The sequence below is a fragment of the Gossypium hirsutum genome, chromosome D05 (assembly GCF_007990345.1).
Source record: "Gossypium hirsutum isolate 1008001.06 chromosome D05, Gossypium_hirsutum_v2.1, whole genome shotgun sequence".
In the NCBI taxonomy this organism is placed as follows: Eukaryota; Viridiplantae; Streptophyta; class Magnoliopsida; order Malvales; family Malvaceae; genus Gossypium; species Gossypium hirsutum.
In genome coordinates this window covers 5,441,148-5,459,300 of record NC_053441.1, presented here as the reverse complement: position 1 = coordinate 5,459,300, position 18,153 = coordinate 5,441,148, and the positions used below count along the sequence as shown (strand labels likewise).

Here is an 18,153-nt window from a genome sequence, read left to right as displayed (position 1 = left end):
AAATGTAATTTAAATCTTAGTACAATGATCTCCAATTTAATTATTTTTAATTTTTATATTTTTTAAACTTTAAAATTTAAAATAAATTAAATAATAATCATTAAATTAGATATAATTTGCTGCATAAAATATAAAACGAGTATATCATAGAAAACTAAAACTGACAAAATCAGCAAATTAGGTATAACACGTACACTAATACGAGAATTTGACCCCTGTAGTATAAAACTACAACAAAATATTGATTTCAATAATTTCTCTTTCTCTTGCAGTGTTGCGGAAGAAAGGTCTTAACGCAATTTGAAGAAGAGCAGAGTTTGGATTAGAATTTAGGGTTTTACGGAAGGAACGGACGAAGACAAACAAGAACCAGATGGATCTGGAAATGAACTTGAACGCCCCCCACTCCATGGGCACAACCATCATCGGTGTCACCTACAACGGCGGTGTCGTCCTCGGCGCCGATTCTCGTACCAGCACTGGTATTCTATTTCTCTATATCTTTTACTTTATTCTTACAGGTTTGAATTTCTAAATAATGTACTTCTGATTTTACTGATTAGGGATGTATGTTGCTAACCGGGCATCTGACAAAATTACACAGCTCACTGATAACGTCTACGTTTGCCGCTCTGGATCCGTAAATCTTTCTTTCGCTTCAACTCATTTGACCTTACTCTTTTATTTAGGATTTCTGGTCTCCGCAAAATATATATGTATATATATATGTATATATTTTGTATATTTTAGATACGATGATTAAAAAGATTGTCCTGTTGCAGGCTGCTGATTCTCAGATTGTTTCCGATTATGTCCGCTATTTCCTTCACCAACATACGTCAGTTCTTTCTTATACATTCTCTTATTATTGGCTTTTGCCTTTTCTTTTCTTTTTAATTTTGATTAATTTTGCTGTTTTGCCTTCCAGTTGCTTGCGGTTTGTATGTTCCTACATGCTAATTAGCTTTGCATTCTTTATCTAGAAATTGCTTTCTTCTATTTTTGTTATATTTAAGTCATCACTGATTCTTGGATTATTATTATTTTCGGATTTCTTATTAGTACTATTCACGAGATTGCTTTTTTCAAACTTCTACCATGACTGTTTGTTTAACAGCTTTTTTCCCTTGCATGAACAGGATTCAGCTTGGCCAATCTGCAACTTCCAAAGTCGCTGCAAATCTTATCAGGCTACTATCCTACAATAACAAGGTTTGAACTTATTGCGTATAAAAATTACTCTAGACTCTTTTTTTATTCTTCTACCTTTTCCAATCCTACTATTACTCTTTTTTACAATGTTTGCATGGTAGATTTAGTGCCTATTCATACGTCCCCTGCCTATCATACAGATTTTATGTACGGTCAAGGCACAAGCATTCTAGGAATTAGGAGTCCTTTATCGCTTAGATGTTCATGACACAGAAAAAGCTTTCACCTGAGCAATTTAAAGAGCACATGTATAAATAAAAATATGAAATATATGTATGAAAAACAGGTAACAGCTTCACAGCCCAAACAGAAGAAGAAAGTAGAAAAGGATAGAAAAGAGAAAAGAAAAGAAAATCCAGGCCTTGGAAGAAGAAGAGAGTAAAAAGCTTAGTAACAATTGTTTTTTTTTTTTTTCAAGTACAACTGCCGAGATTGAAATTTGTCTATAAAATACTGTAGAAGACGGAAACTGGTTTCAGTTCTCTTAAAATATAATACATTTGAGCTTTCAGTTTCCTTTTTTGAAATTTTTAACACAAATAAAATTTCGGTTCTATGGCTCCACTTTTTTAGGAAAAATCTTTGGATAGGCTATATAGTACATTTTATTTATTTATGAATCTTAGATGTGTTTTTTTTTTAAAAAGAACAAAGCAGAAATCCAAAAGTATTTTTACTCAGGCATGTCTTCTTTCACTTGGTCACGAAAGCTTCGTTGAGCTCAAAATGCCTTCACCTCATCAATGGGGCCTCGACTAGAGGGTCTTGAGGCATTAACTCTATCCGGTGATGCACCTTTACATGTGCCTTGAAAACACTGATTGATGCTTGAATTTTCAACCCTTCAGTTATTGAGGAAATCATAATTATTTTCTTTCTTCATGGGAAGTCTTTTCTGGTTGCAACCATTTATTTTGGAAAGTAGATACACTTCAACCAGTGCATAGACTCATTGAAATTAGGCTTTAGTTTTGCTGCAATTATTGGCAGAATTTTATATTTTTAGGAGCAAATGAGGATTTTTTAATCTTTTTCCTATAATTGTTGTCTATTTGATTGACACAGTTTTGTTATATTTTGAGTAGAACATGCTTGAGACTGGCCTTATTGTTGGCGGGTGGGATAAGTATGAAGGTGGTAAAATATACGCAATTCCTCTTGGTGGAACTCTGATTGAGCAGCCTTTTGCTATTGGAGGTATGATATTCTCTTCATCTTTTAGCTTTAAGCCTCCTTTCCTCCCAATTTCAGGAGCTAAGTTTGATGCCTGTTTACTAGGGGTGTTCAAACAGTTAACCGAACCGAACTAGTATTAACTGAATTAACCGAACTTTTTAATTCTTTAACCGTTACCCGAACCAAAATTTAAAAAAAAAATTAACCGAACTGAAATATTTTTGGTTAATTTAGTCGGTTAACTGAAATTTATATGTTTTTTTTTGTTAAAACAAGTATAAAACATATCAAAAAAATAAATTTATAATATTCATTTGACCGGATTAACTGAATTAACCAAATTAACCGAACTAGTAATAGCCTAATACATATAATATATAATATTATTTATTAAGTTCGGTTAATTTGGTTAATTACCTGATTTCGAACTGAATTAACCGTTAACCAAAATTCCAAAAAACTTTTAACCGACCTTTGGCTGAACTAGATCGGTTAACCGACCAATTAACCGAATTAGATAAGTTCATTCAGTTAATTCGGTTTTAACCAAAGTTTGAACACCCCTACTGTTTACATCATCTGGTTTTATGTTGCTTTGCTTTATTTTACATACATGCGATTATGCATGGTTCAACATCTGTATTGTCTTGTTTGGACTGATTATCTGCATATTGCTCATTGATTGCCCTCATTTTTTTCCGTCTAATTATCAGTTTCTCAAAGTTCTACATCACCTAGTTTTTACTGTCAAAGTTGTACATCACCTAGTTTTTACTGTTGACAACCTAAAATATTGGGAGTTTGCTTAAGGAAATTATGGGGGCCACTGGCAGTGGTGCAGTACTTTTTGTGGAAAAAAATTGTTATGATTTGAATGTGTGGATTGCACAGGATCTGGCTCCAGTTACCTATATGGATTTTTTGATCAAGCATGGAAGGAAGGAATGACAAAGGATGAAGCTGAGGTACGCTTTGTTTTAGTCAAGTTTGATAAATGTTTTCTTGTAATTCTTCAGCTTTATGGATAGAATTACTTTTTAAAGGTACTTCTAAATTTTATTTTATTTTTTGTAAAAGTACTTATTGATTGGTTGACCATTAACTTCACTATGAATTGTTGTATGGAAATTCATTGTAGCAATTAGTGGTTAAGGCGGTTTCCCTTGCCATTGCTCGTGATGGTGCTAGCGGTGGTGTCGTTCGCACTGTGATTGTAAGATATGTTACACTTTTAAATGAATGGGTTTTGCATGTAAAGTGTGAATACTTTGTATAGATCTGATCTTTGTTTTTTTGTGTCGTGTTGTGTTGCAGATCAACTCTGAAGGAGTCACGAGGAACTTCTATCCCGGTGACAAACTGCAGCTATGGCATGAGGAATTGGAGCCTCAGAACTCGTTGCTGGATTTACTGAATTCTTCTAATCCTGAACCCATGAATATTTAATCAAATCAAAGGCTAAGGGGAAATTTTTTATTATTTTTATGTGGAAATTTTTGGGTAGATCCAAGAAATCGCTTGAAATTGATCTAACAAATCCCAGATGATTCGTCTTATAATATTTTGTTTGAATACAAGTACCATTAATATTATATTTTTATATAGATAAAATCTATAGGAAATTCATATTTAAATATATTTTGTGTGGATTAATTAATAATTACTCTCTTTTTTTACTTTAATTTATATACATCAAGAATTATTATCTAAATTTATGGACCATATAAAAAATATATATATTGATGGTTGACCAAGTTTCAGATTTCTCATGCGTCATGTAAAATTTCGTATTGAAACGTTTCAACACATTTTGTGTTCTCCTTTGTATCCACTGATAGAGGGTTAAGCACGTGGGTAGGTAACACAATGGATGTCCTCATCGACTAGGCAAAAGTCAAAAGAAGGATATCATCGACTTAAAAGGAAAAAAATTTGATACGCTCAATGCCAATACCTAGGTTGTTTGTGAAGCTGGATTTCTTTTTTTGTTGTAAAAAACAAAAATTGAGTTTAATATTTTTATCTAACAGTAAAATATCAAAAAATGTGTTTGAAATTGAACAAATAATGGGATGAGTGCATAATTGCAATTGCATTTGGGCTAATCCTTGGTGTTGATGTTGAAGGTGAAAAATATTGTTGGGCTGTTGGGAATGGGTTTGGGTTTCAGAGTTATAGAAGATTGGTGCTGGCAGGCAATTTGCCAATTGGCAAATCCTCAGGTTGAGGTTGAGGGAGGATTGTGGTACTAATAAAGAAATAAAGAAAGATAATATAATCTATAGGAATCGGAAGAGAAAGGTGAAAATGGGGGAAGCAGTAGTGGCAGCGCACAACGTATTCGTATATGGAAGCCTATTAGCAGATGATGTGGTCCGTGTCCTGTTGAATCGAGTCCCCACTTCCTCCGCTGCTCTTCTCAACGGCTTGTATGTATCTGCTTCATCCATCGTCAATTCAATTGATCTACCGCTCCTACCTTTTCTTTTGAATTTTAATTTCAATTCACACTTTGTGCAGCCATAGATTTAGCATTAAAGGACGGGTTTATCCGGCAATTCTCCCAGTCCGAAACCGTCATGTTAGTGGCAGGGTGTTAATGGGAATAACGGATCCTGAATTGCATATTTTGGATGAATTTGAGGACGTTGAGTACCAAAGGACTCGCGTTGAGGTCTCTTTGCTGGTAATCCTCTTTCATTTAGTTTTCGTATAATACTATAACCTAGTCTGACCCAATTCATCTCCTCTTCTAATTTCTGTGTTGTCCACCTTCCTTTTGGCTTGTCTTGTATTGGGAAATTGATTCTTCGTTCTTCAAGGTGATCAAGTCTATATATGTTTTAACCCACAAAATAACAATTTCATCATTATGCATAGCCAACTCAAACACACCATTCTTCAACCAAATTAGTAATAATAGTCTGTTATTCCATGATGCAGGAAAGTTCTGACAAATTACAAGCCCACGCTTATGTGTGGAGCAACGCTAGTGATCCCAACTTGTACGGCGATTGGGATTTTGAGGTATTTTTCATTTTTCTTCTTTGCTACTGACTATTTGAGTGGAACGTGATTTTGAGGTTTCAAATGATTCAATTTCTTTCACTTCTGGCTAACAAACCAAACAAAAGGGTCCACAATTCTTGCTTCCTAATTCCTTCCATTCTGCTGTGTTAATGAACTGGAATCCAGTGAAGTTTTTAGAAAAAAATAGAATAGAAGTGACACTCTGGTGTAGCAATCACTTAAAAACAGAAAACTCAGTGAAGTTTTATGCTGTGTTTGTGATTGTATATTCGCATGTGTTGAAAAGGAATGGAAACAAGTGCACAAGGAAAGTTTCATAAAGATGACGATGGGATTTATGGAAGAACAAGAGCTGCCTGGATCAAAGCCAAGAGTCGCCACTTACGAATCCTTCTATCAGCAAGATGTTGCTGAAAAGTGAGGAATCAATCATGCTTCCTTCTGTTCTTTTCATTTTATTATCAAAATCTATGTAAATAATTAGAATGCTCGATCGTCGTTTGGTTATTAGTAGTATGTTTTGGTATTTGCCTTGCCTGAATGAATTGCAGACAAACTTTACTGTAATAAGATCACGATTCATGAATGATGATTAATAAATAAACTCATAATCTTGGGTTCATTTCTTTGAATTTTCACGCTACACTACACTAAATTGCATTTCATTTGATTGTAAAAGTAGCAGAAACGAAAGATGAACTCAATGGTCACAGAGCACCTAATTGGAGCCTTTCTTACGAAGGCCTCGCTCGCTCTCCAACAGAAGAAACCAGGTTGCCGTAACTGTATCTGAGGTGGGAGATTGCAACTGCATATGCAATGCTCCCCCATCTCGCCTCAAAGAGGTTAGGCTACCGTAGGATTAGTTCCTTCCACTTATGATGATCTTCATCAAATTCATTTCGATTCGACTTAATAATAATAATTCATATTCAAATATAACAAACATAATATAAATGAAAAAATCGATTAGATTTACGAACTTGTTAAATCAAATACTATAAACCCTAAACTTGACTAGAATATTATAATACTTGATAATCATAGTGCCAATTCAAGAATGTTTTTTTTAGCACTGCACAAAGAAAATATTTTGTTTTGAATGAACAAGATATTGAGGAATTATCTATACGTAAAATTATAATTATTGATACAGGTCTTTTCCACATAAAAAGGGAAACTTTTGTTACAATAGAAGCAAAAGTGTTGTGGATTATCTAAGAATCGAAGTCGATTTGTTTATAAAAAGATATCAATGAATTTTTATGAAATGGTTTCATGAGATTCAACCAATTGTCTTAATCATGGGATATCATTGAGAAATAAGAATCCATGTTATCAAAAGATTTCCAACGATTATTTCTAGTATGGAATGAGTCAATCATCCACTTTGGTATCTTATTGATCAAAAATGGTGATATTATTCCTCCATTGATCAAAGAATTTCGGTTTTTGAGAAGCATTATGATCATCCAATAAGAACGGTTTCAATTTTTTCAAATGAATGATTTGAAGACCTATTGATTCTAACAACTAATTGCAAAGTTGATCATTCAAACATTTTAATTCATAGATATGGATTTTAGATCTATGAATGGGAATATTTCCGAAACTCACAAAGAAAAAAAAATGAGTTAGACAAAAAAAAACGAAGTGACTTAGACATCTTTTTTGTCGATAGCCTCAGACCAATTAATCAAATATTGATTAATACGTAATCAATTGAGCACTACTTGAAAACGGCTCTTCTACTCAGAAAAGAAATATTATAATACTTATAATCATCGTACCAAATTCAAAATTTTCACAAATCCAACTTTACGGTTTTACCTTCAGCTTATGGTTTGGAAGGTAAATGTAATCAAATCATATATAAGTCACAATTAATTAACTGAGAGATTGAGATTCTATTAAGCAGACAACTAAATAATATATAATGTGAAAAATTTTCATGTAAGAAATAATACAAAGTATTACATACTATCGTCCATCCACTTCCTCTTTTATTTATAAAAATAAAATAAAAAATCCAATCCGTATACTACAAGTAAACGCGTGTGGATGGAACACAAGTAAGAAAAAGCAATGCTGGTGGCGGAATTAAAATTAATTAATCAGTGGTCTGTTGATATCACCAGAGCCTGATAACCCCTCCGGCAATGGCAGATTCAGCTCTGAACATATTAGCTCTACAATCTTTGCAGTCACCCCCCCAAATGACAATTTGTTCAGTGTCACTGCCATGGCAAAACGGTTCTTTACATCACAAAAACCTGTGGATCCCCCCATTCCCGAGTGCCCGAACCCACTATACGACCCGTCCCCATCTTTGGATTTTAACCTCCTAAATCCCAGTCCAAATACCCCATCTCTCAAACACATATTCTCATATTCACCCACTCCCATGAATGCCTCATGAACCCTAGGGTTTGAAAATATTTTGCCCTTCTTGTTTTCAGGACCTGCCCCCTTACTTGTATCCCTGCTACTTTTGCTACACTTCTCTTCATCGTTGTCATCATCCTCCTCGATCCTGATGTAAACGTTTTGCCTACCATCACTTCTTTCATTCTTCAAACCACCATCCACCTTACCCTTTTGCTTTTCATCAGTCTTTTTCGAAGGAAATTTGGGGATATGCGGATGGCTGCCAAGCGGTGGATTTGAAGCAGAGGAATGTGGTGGCGGCACCACACCGCAATCAGCTAAGGCTGCATAGTAGCGTGCAAGTGCACGAGCTGAGCAATGTCCATTAGCAGCAGGTACGATAGCACGACGGACGTTAAGCATATTAAAGAAAGCAGGCAAGTATTCTGCAAATTCACTAATGTTGTTTAGTTGGAAAGTCGACGGCATCTCAGCTCGATTCCGCATTTCTGAGAACTTCTTCAGATCATCTGTATCTAGTGTCAGATTAGCAAGTCGAGCTTCCACACCTGGAGAGAAGGTGTCAAATATTATTTTGAGAGAAAGTAATGTATATGAAGCCATTTCTACATAATGAATCAAGAACATAAAGACAGGAGTTTGAATTACCAGGAGGGATTCCAACATATAGCTCGCCTTCAATTTTGAGAGGACGAATTAAAGCCTCCTCAAGAATTTCCTGGAATTTCTTCCCAGAAGCATGCTGTATCATCCAAGCAAATAAATTAAAACAGGTTATATGCGTTAATTTGCTAGACAAATTTCCTACAATTTCGAATCAGTCAAAATGTTAGAAGAATCTGAGGATGATAACGACAACTAACCATGTAGGAAGCATGACGTGTTATCACTCAAAATATTACAATAAAAGCCAACATTTTATTTCCTTATTATTGGTAAAGCCACTATCAGTACAATTGGAAAAGACATTATTTAACCACTAAGAGAGAAAAAGAGATAAAAAGAAAGAAACATCCTAACGCAAGAGAGTTCAGAGAAAACATATCAACTTTCCAAAAGCATTTAACATCACTAAGCTAAGTAAAAAAAAAAGATTATTAACATGTTTGGCCTTCCCTGCAAGAGAAGGATATCTGGATAGCTTCATTTGAATTCAAACAATACTATTGAAAGCTTATGTGTCAATAGTGAACCCTCACGACTACCAACTCCAATAGTCCTCCAACCTCTTTATTACTCAGAATCAAGCGTGAATATCGAACATGGATATGTTCACTTTTTTCTTCAATATTTCACCAATTTTGGGGGTCCTTGGAGAGATATTCCTAGAGACATATCCATATATGAGCCAGGCAAGAATACTCTTTAAGAAAAATGCAGAGTCAGAGCAACGTAGTTCTTCTCATCCCCAACAATATTGAAACATTTAAACCTTTTCATCAGTCCCAGGAGCAACATAGCTCCACTCATCCCAAACAATATTGGAACATTTAAACCTTTTCATCATTCGAAATAGATACCATAACGGAATTAAAACAAACATAGATATCAGGAATGTAGCATGATATAAAATCCTAAGGCTCAATAAGTATATGGGAAAGGGAAGGAAAACACTGCTTCTGTCTCAAACTTTAACATTAGCACCCTGTTTTTCTTTTCCATTTGCATCTTAAAAACACTGAGGTATAGTGATATAATCCAATGAGTGAGCATGAGAAAATACCTCAACTATTCCGCCACATAGCCAGCCAAAAGATAGATAATGATACAACTGCTGCTTCCCAGGTTCAGTCTCAGGTTGTGATGCTTCAATCAGTTTCAAACAAGCATCCCACTCGGTCATTAGGAAAGCATTTTCTCCTCTAAGGTCAGCCAATGCATTGTGCAAACCAGATGTATGGTTAAGTATATGATGGACCTGAAAGGAAAACACTCAAAGAATTATTATGCATTCTAAACAGTGGTTATCCAAACTTAATAGGTTTTTTAAGCACATGATTGTAACCTTTATGTGCTCCTTTCCATTTCCCCTAAATTCTGGCCAAATATTTGCAACATTTTCATCAAGTTTGAGTTTTCTGCAAGACAAGTTACCATTTGTTAGAGACCAAAAAATTTGCATAACTTTTGACTTTTTCTAAGTTTCTTCTATGAAAAAAGTTGCATGTTATTTGCAAAATTTTGAACCACTTATTTCTTCACATACGACATATTTTGCAGACATGCTAATTTCTGGATTTTGCAGGATAATGCATCCAAAGACATTTTTAACATTAAACTTTACCCATTGTCTACCAGCCAGTGTAACATTCCTGCAGTTATACCCTTTGTCGCAGAAAAGACAGAAAAAAGTGTATCAGGCTGAACTGGGCGAGGATCATATCTTCCAAGTACTCCAGCAGCAGTGTCAATAATAACCTCCCCATCTTTGTATGCACATACCTTAAGATAAAAATTGAAAATATTATCAGAATCAGCTGTTTTTAAACTACAGCCTATGCTTTATGATTGTAAATTAGCAGTTAAAATACCAAAAGCGCTCTTAATTCTATAATGGAACAACAATAAGTATGATGTCCGCTATTGCAAAGCATATTACACAAATTTCCCTTTTTTCTTTCTCTTATTAAATCTAAAATGTTTATCCAAGAAGGAATTCTAATAGATTCTAAGGTTGCATTTGGTAAATAGGTAGGAATGAAGATTTCAAATTTAATATAAATTGTGTGATAAAGAACATGTAAATATGATTATTTCAAATTCATGGATTTATTAAATTCCTATTTAGTGGTGATTTGGCAAGATCTATAGGGACTTGTGAATTTAAAATTCATCTTATTGTATCCTTTCAAAAATATAAACAGATTCAAGTGTACGTATTTCATTATTACATTTACAGTGTATTCCAAACCATATACAAATCCACTCTCACATTCATCTTTGCAAATAAAGAATAAATGCATTAAAAAACAACTCAATCCCAAATGCTTTTCCAGGAAAACATGGACAGCAGTAGGGTTAAATCTATACATTAGATATATCAACATATTTTGAGACCATACAAAGCATGCTAATGTGCTCTCAAAGATACTTATAAAGGTTTATGCAATCCTACTGCACTGCATGAAATAGAAATACTATGGGGTTTCAAATGCTTGTTTAAAACAGTCTCAACTATTGAAGCAATTTCAAGGCACAAATAACTGGGTTGAATAAATCACTAGATAAGGAAGAAGAGTGGAAAAGAAGAGGGAGAGTCTTTGGATGCATTAGCGGAATAAAGGCATATAATAATAAAGGCCAGTCATCAAGCTTGATTAAAAAAAAAAGAGGTGCAGACCTGAATCCCTAGTATTTTATCATTATTTCCCAACTCAACTAAGAGCCGCCTCAGCTTGGCCTCCACATCAGAATGTACCGGTGTGTCGTAGATCCACTGTGCATTTGCTGCTGGTGTTTTATTAATGTTTCTGACAATGTAATTACACACAATCAAAGATGAGAATTTGTTTCATAAACTTGACCTTGTAAATTTTAAGATGGACTCACCCTAGAACAGCTTCAGCAAATGGTTTCATGATATCCATATATACAATGCGGACATTCATAGTGGATGAGAGCCCTGAATTTAAGTAACATAAACGATGAATTAGCGAAGGGTGCAATCATTTAACACAACAAGGTGAATATAGGAATTTCTATTATAGACCTCTCAGAAGATTTAAAACCCGTCCAAAGATTACAATATCACCCGGAAATGCATCAACCTAGAAATAAATCATACTTAGTTAATGACGTATTAAAATAGTCCAAAAAAATACTTAAAAAATAAACCATACTTACTGGGTTGAAGCGTTTAACTTCTTTTTGATTGAGTTGCAACTTTTCCTGTATGGCCTTCATGTTTTTTTCTCTTTGTTCGGCCAAAGATTTCAAGTTTTGCTTCATATAAAAAGAAATATCATCAGATGGACTCAGAGAAGTTGACAGAAAATTGAGAGGCAAGTAGTGTATCCTTACCTGAGCTTCAGTTGCTGGTGTAGAACTACGGAAGAATACACTTGTTATCTCCATAACCTGCTCAGGCATATCTAGGCGCAGCCTGAGGCCCATTTCTGAGAAGGCAGACAAAAGAGCCACATGGTCACCCTGCAAATGTATTATTTCATAATCAATTGCAGTCATTTCAAATACTCTGGGAAAAAAATGTTTGTATGATTGAAACTAGAATAATAGAGGAATACTGAAAGGTGAACCACATCTCGCCTAAATATTCACCTCGCAAAGATGGAGAATTTGGAGAACTAAATTATATTTTAAGGTATAGTGTCATCAAGACCATAAATAAATGGTTTAGATATGAAATAAGAAGAGAACATAATCCTCACATTTAAAGTCCAAAGAAAAGAAACAAGGATAAGATGCAGTTTAAATGAATAGTGGTATAACATAAATTAGATGAATGTTTAATGGTAAAGCAATGGAACATAAAATATTCGTAAAATTACTGCTCAGGCAAAAAATTTGAGTCATCTGTTATCTCCCTAATGATTTGGGAAAATTACAAAATATATACACATAACAGACAGATACAAACCTCGGCAGAAGCCAAAAACATCTTTGCTAGAGCATGCTTCATAGAGCTTGATAGTTTTTTTGTAAGACCAAAATCAAGTAAAATTGGACGATGAGGAGCTTCTTTGCTTACAAGGAAATTTCCTGCAAATAAGTTAACAAGAAATATTTTAAAAGGGAAAAAATTCGCGAGGAAGTAATATCATGAGGAACAGAATAAACCTGGTGAATAATTTTAACAGAGAAATTAAACCGCGGAAGATACATGGATGAAAAGATATATAGATACATAGACATATGATAGATAAATATATTACAAATAACAGATCATAGAACCAGGATGAGACTAGCTATTAAAATCCATCAACATAGTTGGCAAGACAGAAAGCAATACCAGGATGGGGATCACCATTAAAAAATCCATCAACATATATTTGGTGGGCATATGCACGAGTTATTTCTTCAACTATATTTTGTTTGTCAATACCAAAAGCTTCCAAAGATGCAGTGTCATTCAGACGAATTCCATCCATGTACTCTAAGATGAGGACACTTTTGGTTGACTGTCATTAAAGCCAAAAGGAAACAGAGTGAGCTTTATGAACTTAAAAGACAATGTAAACCCACAAATAAAGGAATAATCTTTGTATGCTAATCAGATCAAAGGTACAATCAAATGGAGGAAAACTCTTCCTCACACGGAGATTTCACCAAGCAAAAGCAAGAATTTTTATGCACACGATTTACTTCACTACCACATTCCAGAAAGAGCCAAATATCATGGTAAAACCTAGATCAGCTGGACGTCTCTATAAGGAGATAAGTGCTTTGTCAAAGATAAGCAAGGGTGCTGATAACATTTTTTTGGTCTTAAAAGAAATCATAAAAACACTAATCTGAAAGCCTCGAGATTTTGTTTTATAAAAACACTGATCTTTATTTGACATCAGATCATTTTTGTTTTATGTGAAGTTAATCCAGCACTTCTAGTTGTAAGCTAAGGTTTGCTTTTCCAGTTTTCAAATTATCTAGGTGCTTCTTTGACTCTCAAAAAGGTAACAATTTAAGGAGTCATTAATTCAAAGGAATTTTCAATATGTATTGCTCTTCCATGTTAGTACCAATGGTCACAAAAACCAAAATTGTTTCCACTTCTAGATCTTTCATATTCCAGCCCTACCTCTCTTTAATTTACATGATTAAGCATGATATCAGACAAATAATATTTTTGGATGCTCAGATGCTCAAAATCCTAACAGTTTATATACTCTCGGATCTCAAGCATTCTGGAATATAGAAGAACACTAATAATATTCAAAGGTTAGCTTGGAATATACCTGAATAACTTCTGGAATCAAAACATTCACGCGGTTGGAAGAGTAGCTCTCACCAGGTGACTTTTTGCAGCCAAGATTTGCAGCCACAGTTCTAGTATTCTCTACAAAGACAAATGCAAAATCTGTCAATATATTTGTCTGACAATATATTTGCATGACTTGACAGAAGAAGGAATTTTGGGAAAGACAATTTAGAAGCCAGACTTGTCCATCTTCTCTTTTTTGACCTTGGTATTTTAAGGCCCAAAATCTGGTATTCGCATAAAACTTAATGAGGTACTCCATTCCCATGATCCCAATTGGTTGGATACCTGACCACCTCATGGTCAAAGAATACTTTTAGATCTCCACAATACCAACCAGCCACCAGCAGCCATTGAGACTTCACCGTGAAACCGATGTCACCACATAACAGTTACCACTATTATCATTACTGTTATGGTCATGACAAAAAAAAATTCATTTGTCACTGCTTTTCAACCATGACCAGCATTATACCACAATTTCATTACCAGTTCATGCACCAACACCACCTACTGAGCAATTCTCAAAGGCATTTTAAAGCCAAACATCACTGTTCCCTACTGTCACTGAACACAATATTAAAGCTGCCATCACCATTACTACCAGCATTACCACTAATGCATCATCAGCTACTAACAAGCACCATTAATCTATTGATCACTGGAAATCAAAGTAGATGAGGAAATATACAAAATTTGACAAAGAACTTCCTTTCCAGTAATATCAATTTTCTACTTGAAAGCTTCGCCAGTTTCACAACTGTAACTTAACTTTTTCCTTTCAGTGAATTTACAAAACGTATCATCTAAACAGAAAAGAAAACCCATCCTTTTCCCGAACAAACAAAAAAAAAATAGATGCATAATAAATCATGTTAAATGGTGCATACCAGCTTCATGATCAAAATCAAGCTCTTTAGGGGCTTCTTTGCACCATTCATCTATCATTGGATTAAAGTCATATTGTGGTTCTGCCCAAGCTATCCAGTTCACAATTGACTTTGCATTCTTTAAGTCCTGCAAGATAAAAGCATGTCCAACAACCATATAATGACAGCAACTCTTACTTTCACTCCATCATCTAAAATGCCAAAGCATGCAAACCTCCAATATAATTGCTTTGATGCCATCATGCTGAACTTTAACCACCACCTCTTGCCCATTGAGTAAAGTTGCTCGATGGACTTGCGCAATCTGCATAGAATAAAAGATGTCCTCATTTGTCAATAAGATTTTCAAGGAAACTAGTTTAATTTCCCTCAGGAGAACAAAGAAAACAACTATGGTCCTCCTTACTGATGCTGTCGCCAAAGGTTTTTCCACAAATTCAGCAAAGAGATCATCCATGCTCTTGCCAAACTCTTTCTGTATAGTCCGACAAACCTGTGCAAATAAAAAAAATTATAAATAAGCATTAAATCAATAAGTGCATAAAGAAGGACTGATGGGAAGACTAACAAAAACAATCATATATGAACTTTCCATTGAGCAATAGATATGTGTAGAATCAATTGAAAGTTACACATAAATAGGTTTCAACTGCATTATTCTTCATGTTACTCCCCTCCAATTTAATCGACATCTTAGTAGGATTTCTTACAGCTCCTTTACTAAAGCCATTGGAGATCATCTAATGCACTAAGCTACTGCTTGTATTAGCTTTTTAAGAAATTCTAGGTCTAACCTTAGAATTATATCAAAATTTCTCTCACTGCTAATATAGTGGTCGGCAGTAAACCATGTCAGTCTTCATTCCTTCTTATCCTTCTCTGAACCACAAAGGGTTATTGTCTTTTATGAATTAAAAATACTCTTGATTGCATGTAAATTAAATTTCTGAAATAAAAGTCTACTAGCAGTTGCATAATTTCTTTAAATAATTTACAAACATGGCCTTTACTCAAATAAAATGGAAAATGGATGAACGCAGCAAAATCCAACTAGTTTGAGCACACTGTGATGATTCCTCAAAGCCATATATGTAAGACTTAATTTTTCCCAAGCTAATAATTTTCCAAATATAAGTTAATTTTGTATAAGCAAAAGCACTAGGTAACCAAGTTATATCCATTCATGGTGGCATATATGTACACTGCAAACAACCTAACAATAACGTCTAGTCCTCACACTGCACACGGTGACTAAAATCCAATAAGCATGGCAGTTTCCATATCTTGGGTTGGCAAACCATGGTATTACTTGGTCATCAATCATCGCCATATGATACTTTGTATTTTGTAATACTTACATGCATAAACTACAAAGTGGGATCATAGGATCATAACAACCTAAAACCAGATCAATTGAGCAGGTAGGCAATCTAGGAGAACTTATAAACCACTAAATCCCATTTTCTTGTTCATAGTCAGAATGATAATACAAGGTAATAAATTGATCTCTGAGCATCAAAATATAGAGTTATTACCTCTTTTAAGGGACGAGGAGGAAGAGAATCTTGTAGTTGCTTGAGAAGGGATATATACGCTTCAGGAAGCACATCAGCACGTGTGGATAAGTACTGCCCAAGTTTCACCCATAAACCTTCCAACTTTATTATCAAACTGAGAACACGCTTAGCATTGCGCTCGTGAGCCTTTTCCCATAAAGCAGTTCTTTTTGATTTGCTAGTCCACTTCCCTCTTTGCTGTACAGCCTTCAGAAAACGTAGAATGCAGGTGAATTTGACTGTCCAAGCATCAACTCAGAATAGAAGTGAGAACCAAGAAATTTTACCTTATAATCCAAGTAAATTATCAAAGCAGCTGTGAATACTTTCATACGTCTTCTATAAATGTTTCCCCACCCCATAATGTTCTTCACAGATTTCTGGGGAAGAAAAAGAATGATCAGATTGTATTACAGTACACAATTGGATGAATGAACACCAGCATGAGCACTCATGGTTGGGAAGATCAGCAAGAGTTGGAAACAGCTAAGAGTTAAGTTTATGAAATATAGAATATGAATTAAATTGATTACCATTTTATCAACATCAATATGTACAACAATGTAAAATTGACTATTTAGTTCCTTTTATCCTCGACTCATACGCTGTTTCACCAGGATGCATCTAAACCCTCTATTGAAGCTCAAATTAACTAACAAAACCCACTCCTTTTGCTCATTCAATAATACTCGTATCTATATCTGTATATTCTGTGCTCTTTCTGGCAGAATGAATTATTAGGAATTTAATTACGTAAAAGAAAAAAAAAGCTTATTAGAAGAGATCAATAATTAAAAACAAAATTAATCTTTAAGATGCAATACTCTTGAGTCCCAGTCAACAAAGCAGACAACAACTAACAATTGGAACTCCCTAAATAAATTATTTACTAGTATCATTTATTGGCAAGAGACATCAAAGGGTGAACAAAGGAACACGCTCGGATTGAAATTTCAATGAATTGAAGAGAGATAAACAATTTGCAACAATATGCACAGGCGAATACATACATGTGTGCGTGATCGCACGCTTGTATATATATATGATGATGATGATGATGATGATGATGATGATGATGAAAATAAGCTTACTGAAATGGAATTCAAAAACAGGAAAGTTCTGGATGGGGAAACCCAGACAGCGTACACAACAACGCTAACAATAATACTTAAGAAGAGAAACCAAGCAAGCATCACCAACAAAATTCCCGCAAATATAAACGATACGATAGTAATTATGTCGGTGGAGGATTTGGCATCAGAATCTCCTCCTGCTTTCCCTTTCCGCAGCAGCGGGCATCATCTTCAATTTCAATCTTTAATTAATTAATTAATTAATAATCGAATCCAAACCGACGGAGATTGACCACGTCATCCTCCTAATTTTCAAAGACGACCACTCGTTGCGTTCAAACTCTTGCTGTTTCTAGTTGAGGCCCAAGATTTTTGACCATTAGCGTGGAGTCTCAGGGAAGGGTACAGCCGTTGGATGAGGAATGTCGGAATCCAATCCAAGCCGTTAAGTTTGATTCAACGGCCTGCCTAGACTTTTTTTCTCTTTTCTCTTTCCCTTCCGCACTCATGAATTGCTTTGGAAATTCATAAAGCCAACAAAAAGTTTTTCTTTTTCTTTGTTGTAAATATATTATAATAATAATAATAATAATATCTTATTTAGCGTTTGCCGTTAAGGTGGTTCAACGGCGTGCCTAGACTTTTCTTGCTTCTCTTCCCAGGCCTCACCTCACTGCACATGATTCACGAATTTCTGGAAATGAACATAATTCTTTAACCTTTCCTTTTTCTTTGGTATAAAATATGTAGGGGTTAATTCCACCCAAAAGTCCTGAAACTATCCTTGAAATCTTAAATTGGTCCTTGAACTTCAAAAAGTTCTAATTAAATCCATAAAATATCAATCCTTTATCAAACAGGTCTTTTCATCAACCTATCTACCATCTAGACAT

The 18,153-nt window shown here is 34.7% G+C and overlaps 3 protein-coding genes across 3 annotated transcripts; 2 read left to right on the top strand and 1 right to left on the bottom strand.

The window, feature by feature from the left end:
- The first annotated feature begins 171 nt into the window (after window positions 1–171).
- On the top strand, window positions 172–3,980 carry LOC107906760 (proteasome subunit beta type-6). The gene is made up of 8 exons (XM_016833860.2): window positions 172–482; window positions 564–640; window positions 783–838; window positions 1,140–1,212; window positions 2,298–2,409; window positions 3,280–3,353; window positions 3,527–3,601; window positions 3,703–3,980. Exons 1-8 carry the CDS (start codon window positions 374–376, stop codon window positions 3,832–3,834), a joined length of 708 nt encoding a protein of 235 aa, XP_016689349.1. The 5' UTR covers window positions 172–373; the 3' UTR covers window positions 3,835–3,980.
- Window positions 3,981–4,339: 359 nt separating this feature from the next.
- Window positions 4,340–6,040, top strand: LOC107902796 (AIG2-like protein D). Its single transcript, XM_041093280.1, has 4 exons — window positions 4,340–4,817; window positions 4,909–5,074; window positions 5,332–5,415; window positions 5,705–6,040. The coding sequence occupies exons 1-4, from the start codon at window positions 4,696–4,698 to the stop codon at window positions 5,837–5,839; spliced, it is 507 nt and encodes a 168-aa protein (XP_040949214.1). The 5' UTR covers window positions 4,340–4,695; the 3' UTR covers window positions 5,840–6,040.
- A 1,305-nt stretch (window positions 6,041–7,345) lies between these two features.
- On the bottom strand, window positions 7,346–17,963 carry LOC107906761 (uncharacterized). Its single transcript, XM_016833861.2, has 19 exons — window positions 17,279–17,963; window positions 16,475–16,567; window positions 16,167–16,394; window positions 15,038–15,124; window positions 14,846–14,935; window positions 14,632–14,758; window positions 13,719–13,819; window positions 12,776–12,944; window positions 12,404–12,525; window positions 11,827–11,955; window positions 11,650–11,748; window positions 11,516–11,573; window positions 11,356–11,428; window positions 11,147–11,276; window positions 10,091–10,248; window positions 9,812–9,884; window positions 9,530–9,724; window positions 8,455–8,548; window positions 7,346–8,354 (listed from the first exon to the last, which is right to left on the bottom strand). Exons 1-19 carry the CDS (start codon window positions 17,378–17,380, stop codon window positions 7,525–7,527), a joined length of 2,958 nt encoding a protein of 985 aa, XP_016689350.2. The 5' UTR covers window positions 17,381–17,963; the 3' UTR covers window positions 7,346–7,524.
- Between the last annotated feature and the right edge of the window lie 190 nt (window positions 17,964–18,153).